The following is a 9,257-nucleotide window of genomic DNA, read 5'->3' as shown; positions in this document are numbered from 1 at the left end:
TTTCATCAAGAATTCCTTACTGGCAGCTGTTGATTTCTGACCTGAACTAGAAAAAACAAAGCACTGTAACAAATACTTTCCTATAGATAAGCAACACTGTCAATAACACCTAAAGAGTTGAACAGAATAAGCATAGAGCCAGCCTGCCCATTAGGTGTTCTTAGGTTACTGCCTTGGGAGCCACAGTACTTGTTCAGTTTGAGAGTTTACCGGGGGCCCACGCATCGGGCTTCCGTCCATTTGATTAAAGGACAGAGTCCTTTTTAAAGGTATAGTCTGTAGATCCAGACCCTCTACAACACTAGGGTGCATTAAACAGTGAGAGCAATCTGAATCCACCAGGGCATGGACTTCCATTTTGGAGAAGCGCCAAAGGGGGCTTGTGGCAGGCTTCAAGACCCAACATCTGTCTCCAATCTCGGTATCAGGCCACTAGATACAGGAAGCGGCATTTACAAGTGGTGCCACTAGCTCTGGTAAGAAACAGAGGCCAGTCTGGTGGGACTATTGAGGTTGCCAATGAAGCTGAGTGGTGGCCAGGATCTGCTTGCCTGACCTGCCTTCCCCCCAGTACTTCAGAGGCTCTATTATTCAGTATCTGTCTGTGGGGATGAATTGGCCACAACAAAAGGCAGCGTGGGGTGTATCTGTCTGACAACTAGGCTATGGTTATCAAGCCTGCTTCCATTGTCACTGGAGTCAGTGGCACTATGACAGTAGACCCTAGCATTCAGAATCTGTCCCTGGGCGTGTTTGGGGGCCAGCCAGCCCTCCCATCCCTTGAGAGAAGAAAAGAAGGGTGAAAGAAGCTGGGAGCTGCAGAGCTGTGTAGTCTGCAGATGACTTAAAATTCTGGGAGATCACCCATATAAAAGTGGACAATCCGAGTGGGCACCAAAGTCATAGTTTGCATAAGACAGCAAAAACCCTTGGAGCAGCCCTGAATATTAATGCAATCCTTCCTTTATGCTTTTGGTTAGATAGATTGCAACGGGGTGTCACCTTGGCACAATTGGGAGGGGGATGCTTCTGAAAGTACTCTGTAGAGTTTTAACATAGACCTTTTTTCTAATGCAGAATGTTATTGTAATTTGGTGGACTAAGGTAATATTACAGTTAAAAGCTTAATTAATTTAAGGGAGTCTATTTGACAATTACATAATAGAAATACTCCTTCTGAACATGGAGGATCTTTGTAAGCCTCCATTACCACATTGTTGACTCTGATCAAACATGGAAGTGCTATTCAACTGATGAACAAAAACATCAAACATCCTAATCAGCCATATGTCAAAGCAACAGAGATAGCTCTAAAACAGGCGTTCATCAGGTATTGTGTTAATTCTATTTCTTTAATTTTGGGGGAGATTTGATTTTTTAAAGATTTTACATAGTCAAATAAGATTGGTCTTTTTCTTTTGAACAGCACAGAATTAATTCCTACTAATTTTTCCCTTTCATAGACTTGTTCTATATATACAAACAAACAAACAAACCCAAAACCGCCCCAGTTTTTTGACCGCTGTTTTCCCCAATGTTTAGATGATCAACACTGACAACTGTGGTGCCCAAAGCATTAGGAGGCAGATTCCATGTTTCTGATATGCTGAGTCAAATCTATTATCCAGCTGTTGGAAATTTGATCCACTGAAGACAAACATAGTACATAGTCCCTCTGGAAAAAGCAAGTTACAGAATCTTCTCCTTTTTAATGATAATAGCAGAGCGGGGGGGGGGGGGAAACAGTTTTTGAACAGAACTGAGTGGCGATTGAATGGTTAAACTCCTCCCTTCCCCACATTGCTCCAAGACAAAATGAGGTTATAGGATCCTACTATTTGTATTTATGGACAGATTGATGATAATCTTTTTATCGTAATTACTCTCTCTCTTTTTCTTTTGAACCTATAATCATAAGGCTCCCTAGGCAGCTCAATCAATTTATCTCAGCCTAACACTGTTCATAAAGTTGCTGTGAGGATAAAATAGTGGGAAGAGAACACAGCACCCTGAGCTCCTTGGGAGAAAGGAAGTGAAAATGATATCTACAAATCATCATAATTTCTTAAACATTTGCCATGAGAAGAATATTTTCTTCTTGAAAGGATTTTTCAAACAACATTTGAAATATGTGCAATATCAGTATTTTGCTATAATCAAGAAAAACATTTATAGCAACATAGGTGGCCATATTGACTATAAATTAATAGATCACATTTTTCAACAAGAAGGGGCCAACCAATTTTCATACTCACCACACAAAAACAGACACTACCCAACCACCCTTTGACCTATTTTAAGGATCATCACAAAAACAGTATCTTGGACCCTGAAAACTAACCTTTTATCACACAATTTCAATTTACTACAAGTATGGGATAAATAGAAGTTACAAGCACTTGAAGAAATTGTATAATCTTGCAATGTGATGTAGATAAACAATGCAGCAAACCTATAAAGTTGAAGTGAGTTTGCAAGGACAATGTTTCTTGCTTTGGGAGAAGAAAGAACCTAGGATACTCATTGAACACCCCCTCCCCCCAACTTTCCAAAGTGGCCATAACTCTGCTCCCTTCCTTCTCTCCCTGTCCTGTACCAGCAGAGCTCTGGATAGACCTTCTTAGAAAAGACCGCATCCACTGAATAGTACTTAGGTTAACTACAGATATAACAGGAACATGACCACAAATAGAATCATCTACCTGTATTGTACTTTTTAAGATATGTCACAAAGGCAAGCAAACTGGCTACGATTTTTTCCTTTGAATCTCTTCTATCATACTGTAACAATTATTTTAAACGAATGTGACAGCAGGACTGATAAAATATTAGATCATGGAATATCAGATCATCTTTCCAGAAGCATTAACCCTGATTTACATTACATGCCTGATAAAAGAGATATAATTATGCTACCCCTGCTCCCGCCTCCTCATTTTTTGTTTATACCTAGAATAAAGTCTCCACAAAACCGCCAATCGGAAACAGTGAAATTTAGATTTTCCACATAAAATTTCACATATTCAAGTGCAATTCAAAATCCAAATATTATTCATACTATGTACTCCTTTCTCTCTTAACTCTTCTTTTCAGGTAGTTTCTTTGACCATAATGAACAGCTTTCTTCTTTGCTGAGAAGAAAATCTTTCCTCCTCCAGCGAAGATTCAGAACATACGTTTTCTAAAAGGAATGCTTCCTATGGTAAACTGAAGAAAAACTAGTGTCGATATTTGGATCTTCAACTGGATGAACTCTGGAATCCAAAATTATTTTTCTCCGATGTAAAAAAAAACACCACACCATTCAGTGTACTTGAGATTATAAATCATTATAGTTATTCTTCAATATACAATTTAAAATAAAAAACTGCAGAGGAGTCCCCAGATTAGCAAAAACGTTTCTACTGTCGGAGATCATACAATACTTGACAGGAATGCAAAGTACACCAAAAAAATTAAAAGCACTAGAATCTATTTGTATGGTCGTAGAAATCTAGAAACTTTTGATCGCAATAACTTTATAAATGATCTTGGAAACATTTCTTTTGATTCTTGCGCTGTGTACTTGAAATAGTTTTGTGGATGTGCCAACACATCAAAAAGGGCTTTAATCAGTTTCTTGTCCTGTGGAAGAAAACAAACAGGTTTGTATTGAGATTGAGCAAGAGCAAGCATGTATTTGGCTTAACATTTAATAGAAGAAGAAGAAGAGGAGGAGGAGGAGGAGGAGGAGGAGGAGGAGGAGTTTGGATTTATATCCCCCCTTTCTCTCCTGCAGGAGACTCAAAGGGGCTTACAATCTCCTTGCCCTTCCCCCCTCACAACAAACACCCTGTAAGATAGGTGGGGCTGAGAGAGCTCCGAGAAGCTGTGACTAGCCCAAGGTCACCCAGCTGGCATGTGTGGGAGTGTACAGGCTAATCTGAATTCCCCAGATAAGCCTCCACAGCTCAGGCGGCAGAGCTGGGAATCAAACCCGGTTCCTCCAGATTAGATATACGAGCTCTTAACCTCCTACCCTCCTACGTTACTGATGCTCCCGTATCTGCTGTTGATAGTGATAGTGATTGATAGTGATAGTGATCAGCAGCAGATAGATTTGGTTTCACCTCTCCCTACCCCCGGCTGGCCATATGATTATCATGCTCTTCCCAACATGGAATTTTAAACAGTTCTCTAATCAAATATTGATGCCAGCTATTATGTCTAAAAAAAACAGATCTAAACAAGTACATTGCTGAATTAAGGTTTACCCACTTTTAAAATTTCTTGATGATTTTCCGATGCATATAATCGACCATCTCGAACAATGTCTTCTATTAACTGTTGATAATCTTCTGAAAAGCGAACAAGAAAAAAAATTGCACCACATTTCAGTCACCTCATGAAAAGCAACTTGAGTCCAGCAAGTATCCTTTCCTACTATTCTCTAAATAAACAATCCTCCAGAGAAGCTAATGGAAATAATGTTTGTGCAGAGAAAACAGGTAAACTACTAAATTTATCATGCAAATAGGAAGATGAATTCTCATGGGAGGCAGTCAGCAGTCAACAGAAGGTATTTTCAATCTTTTGACCATAACTAAGAGATTAAGAAATATTGCACCTATATGCCTTATTGAAGTCAGTAAGACTCATCCAGAGAAACTGTTCTGTGATGAAAAGGGAAGTTTATATGAGATAAAAAAGTATGATAAATATTTTCCATTAAAATAATTGAAAAACACACTCTGTTATACAGCTGTAATAATCTGGCAGTGAAATCCATAGGGGTGGGGTGGGGGAAGAGGAGGAATGGAGTCTTGGAGGTGGCATGAAGTGTGGGTGCCCATTCCGCTAGCATGCGAAACAAATGCACCAGTAGAGGGGTTAATATGCTAGTGGTGGGGACTGCACAACTGTGCCACTCCTGGACCCAGAAGGAGCCATGTGGCCAAGTTCCTCCATCACAGAAGTCTGCATCAGCATGGGTGGGGGTAGTCTGGGGGCATTGCTGGGGGGTGGAGCTGAGTTTAGTTGGTTTCCACAAAGCTATTGGCCTGGGAATGCCCTCGACACCACCTGACAACTTACATCGTATTTTAGTGTGGTGCAGCCCATTGGGTGGAAATAGGTTGGGCAGGCAGATTTTCCATTTTACCTACCTACCTACCTACCGACCTACCGACCTACCGACCTACCGACCGACCGACCGACCATAAAATAAATACAAATTGCTACTGACTGAATTATTTCAATAACAAAGCTTGCAACCTCTTCACAAGAAAACAGAATCAGAGTTGGGGTGCTGTGTGGTTTCTGGGCTGTATGGCCATGTTCTAGCAGCATTCTCTCCTGATGTTTCGCCTGCATCTGTTTCTATCGTCAGGAGAGATTGCTGCTAGAACGTGGCCATACAACCCAGAAACCACACAGCACCTCAGTGATTCTGGCCGTGAAAGCCTTCAACAATACATAGAATCAGAGTTATTTAGCAGGAGATCTAATCTAATCAAATCTGTTAACTCAGGTTGGAAGAGAGGATGTAAATTGACATATTTAGATATAATTTTGGCAAATATAGTGCAATATAATAACTGGTGAGACAATGTTTCAACTTGACTGGTATTGCAACTTCATAACCTTTTATATGTTTCTAGGTTATTAAGCCTGCCATTTAGCAGGGCAGACAGCATGACATTAAATCTTGCTTGCTTTTTCCGTTTTAAATGTTCCCAGCCACTGCAGAACTGTGCCTCTATGGATTGCACTGTAAAACAACTATAAATTAATAAAAAATAAAACTGCAAGATATTTTAAAAGATAGTACAAACAGTAGGAAACTTCTCAGATGGTGACACAAAAATTCACAGATGGAAATGCACACACAAATTGTTACAGGTGCAGAAAAATTATCAGATGAAGAACATAAAACATTTTATCATCAACAGTTCTAACCAATAAGGACACAAGATTGACATTGCTTTTTTATTCCTGAAACTATTTCTTCTCTAGACTATTTATTGCTGCATGTTCACCTAGGCCCCTTTCGCACACGCAAAATAATGCGTTTTCAAACCACTTTCACAACTGTTTGCAAGTGGATTTTGCTATTCCGCACAGCTTCAAACAGCACTGAGAGCAGTTTGAAAGTGCATTATTCTGCATGTGCGGAATGAGCCTTATATTAGAAAAAAAAGATGCAAATGTTACCATCGTAAGTCACGTAAGGCACTTGGAATCCTTTGCCGCTGTTTCCTTCGTTGGATCTAAACTGAATCCACAACTTTCGTGACCGGGAGCTGAATGCTATTGGTCTCTCATAAGTCTGGCACGTTTCATAGGTGGTAATTGATGTGGGTGAAGCTACAGGATAAAAAGAAATCTACTGAAATTTTTTCTTCTCATTCCTAAGAAATGCTGTGCATGAGACCTCGCAAACTCTAGCATTTTTAGTAAATATACATATAAAGCTGCCTTCAGTCAATTATTCCATCTGGCCCAGGGCTGGGTATTCTGACTGGAAGCACTCTCCTAAGCATCAACCGAGGTTTTTGCTAACCTGGAAATACCAGGCACAGAACACTTGGGGCCTTTTGTGTGCAAAGAATATGCTGTGCCACTGAACTAAAGAATATCTCCAGTAAGAAATTAGATCTCTAATCTACAACCAGCAACCCTGCAATTGATAAAGGATGAGGAAGACGGTTTTCTTACCTTTAACTGATGTTTTTTTAGCTACCACACAGGTTCTGTGCCTGTACAGCAGCCATGTCAGAATAATCAAGAGCTCTAGTCAGAAAATTAGTGATTAAAGTCCCTCCCTTGAAGACAGCTTCGCCCCTCCCCAGGATGGGGAAAAGTGAACATCTCAGTCTAGTGTGATTGAGTATAATGGGGATCTAGCTAATTTGCAGTTCTGCATTTGAAATAGTCAGAAAGGCAAACTGAAGTAGAGATTTGTAGGTTCTTGTCCAATCCCTTCTCTTCCCTGGGGATATGAACGGAGAGGGAGACCTGTCCCTTGAGGTGGGACTCTCAGACATGGAGGTGGATGGTAGGTCAGGCTGTATGGAAGAAACCACAATCAAGGTGAGATAGGCTACAAGTCTGTGGTACAGGGTGTGGTAGAGGCATGGTCATAGTCAATGCATCCCAGGACAGAGGCAAGGCACAAGGCCAGAGGTGGATTGAGAAGCAAAAAGAAAAAGACAGTAGTCTTATCTAAAGTTGCCATCTTCCAGGTGGGGCCTGGAGTTCTCCTAGAACAGGGGTAGGGAACCTGCGGCTCTCCAGATGTTCAGGAACCACAATTCCCATCAGCCTCTGTCAGCATGGCCAATTGGCCATGCTGGTAGGGGCTGATGGGAATTGTAGTTTCTGAACATCTGGAGAGCCGCAGGTTCCCTACCCCTGTCCTAGAACTATAACCAAACTCCAGACTACAGAGATCAGTACCCCTGGAGGAAATGGGGACATTGGAGGGGGACAGCAGACTGTAAGGCATCACATCCCCACTAAATACCCTAAAAATTTGGTAAATACCCTAAAAATTTGTTACAATTCGGATTCAGATTTTTTTTTGGCATACAATTATCTGTATGCTCGAATTAGACACATAACATGTTCGGATGTGTCCGAGTTTTCGGGTAAATCCAAAAATTTCGGGTCTGTTTGAATTTTTTGTGTTTTTGTGTTTTTTCCCACGTTTTGGCTTGGAGGGGGTTCATTTTTACAGCTAGCGACACCAAAATTTGGTGAAGTTTCGTTCAGGGGGGGCTAAGTTATAGACCCATAAAGGGGGTGCCCCATCCCCCATTGTTTCCAATGGGAGCTAACAGGAGATGGGGGCTACCCATTTGAGGGTCCATAACTTTGGCCCCCCTGAACCTAACTTCACCAAACTCAGGTGGAATCATCAGAACAGTCTCCAAGTGATACCCTGAAATTTTGGTGTCACTAGCTTTACAAATGCAACCCTGCTGGCCTCAGAATCTTGGACTGACAGTGGTGTGAGCAGTTCTTGGGCTAGAACTCTAGATAATTCTGAAGTTGCTTTGCAGAGGTGCAGAACCCATACATGGGACTTCATGAATACTGTGATGAAGGACAGATGGGTGTCCAAGCCGCTTCTTTACTTAGGCCCAAACAATGCTGAGTTAAATTGTGCCTGAGGCATTTTAGTTCCTATCTGAATACACTATGGCTTTACCTTGTTTTAGACCCATGTTCATTTCAATTTCTCAGCTGAGAAACAAGAATCTTTATTTGCTTGCATGGGATCCAAAAATATAAGGTTTGGGGATGAAAATGAAGCTGAGAATGGTAATGTTGGGCTTATTACATGGCTGCAGATGATCACAGTAATCACCATCATGGAGAACAGGAACTAAAATGGCTTCATGGCTGGAAGAAGTGCTGGGGAATGCTTATCAGGAGCAGAAGTGATTCTATACACCACTGAACGAGTGGCTCACTTTCATTCATGCTCTTTTATTGCACATTCCCATCTTCTGCATGTACAAGACATTGAGTTTGCAGTAGCAAATGTGGCTCTCCATCCAATTAGAGCCTTCAATGTCTAATCTCTATCTGGGCTACTGGTCCTCTAGAGCAGCAGTTCTCAACCTGTGGGTTGTGACCCCTTTGGTGGTCAAATGACCCTTTCACAGGGGTCGCCTAAGACTCTCGGCATCAGTGTTCTCCATCTGTAAAATGGATAAATGTTAAGGTTGGGGGTCACCACAACATGAGGAACTGTATTAAAAGGTTGCGGCATTAGGAAGGTTGAGAACCTAGAGTCATATCCAGGGTACTAAAATGGGTGAAGTCTACTTCTGGGTTACATCCATTATGGATCCTTAGGCACTTGCATGGTTTTTCTGGTGCAATACAATGACTTACCACTTTTCCTCATTACTAAAACATCACCACATTCATCTTCAATAGGAAGGAATATCTCAGGAACCACTATGAGAATCCTTCTCTTTGGTGGTGGGCTTATGTTCCATGTGCATTCAACATTGGCTGGATAATCTCCCGGATAATTGGGAGACTCAATGTAACCTGTGTAGTCTCCAAGTTCCCCCCCACACTGTTGATCTATGAAAAAGAAAAGAGAAGAGATTGGAGCTATGGGCATGCTGGGACTGTTACCTAAATTGCTATGTGTGTGGAGGTCCTGTAATTTAAGAGATCTGAAATTAATCAGACAAGGAGAAGGTGCAGGAAGGTGAGTCTATGGAGCAATAGAAACAGAAAGGCAACCCTAGTGGAGG

The 9,257-nt window shown here is 41.3% G+C and overlaps 1 protein-coding gene across 1 annotated transcript in view; it reads right to left on the bottom strand.

The window, feature by feature from the left end:
• Positions 1-1,322: 1,322 nt before the first annotated feature.
• Positions 1,323-9,257, bottom strand: part of SCUBE1 (signal peptide, CUB domain and EGF like domain containing 1) — a 213,886-nt gene continuing 205,951 nt past the window's right edge. Inside the window, exons 20-23 of the mRNA XM_048501625.1 lie at positions 8,884-9,081; positions 6,193-6,345; positions 4,258-4,337; positions 1,323-3,624 (exon numbers count right to left, since the gene is read on the bottom strand). Of these exons, the coding sequence (XP_048357582.1) occupies positions 3,472-3,624; positions 4,258-4,337; positions 6,193-6,345; positions 8,884-9,081 (584 nt within the window). The 3' untranslated portion in view covers positions 1,323-3,471. The remainder of the gene's footprint in view (positions 3,625-4,257; positions 4,338-6,192; positions 6,346-8,883; positions 9,082-9,257) is intronic.

This window comes from Sphaerodactylus townsendi, linkage group LG06 (genome assembly GCF_021028975.2).
Source record: "Sphaerodactylus townsendi isolate TG3544 linkage group LG06, MPM_Stown_v2.3, whole genome shotgun sequence".
NCBI classification, from domain to species: Eukaryota; Metazoa; Chordata; class Lepidosauria; order Squamata; family Sphaerodactylidae; genus Sphaerodactylus; species Sphaerodactylus townsendi.
Note: the sequence above shows the minus strand (reverse complement) of the source record. Positions and strands in the feature narration are given on the sequence as shown.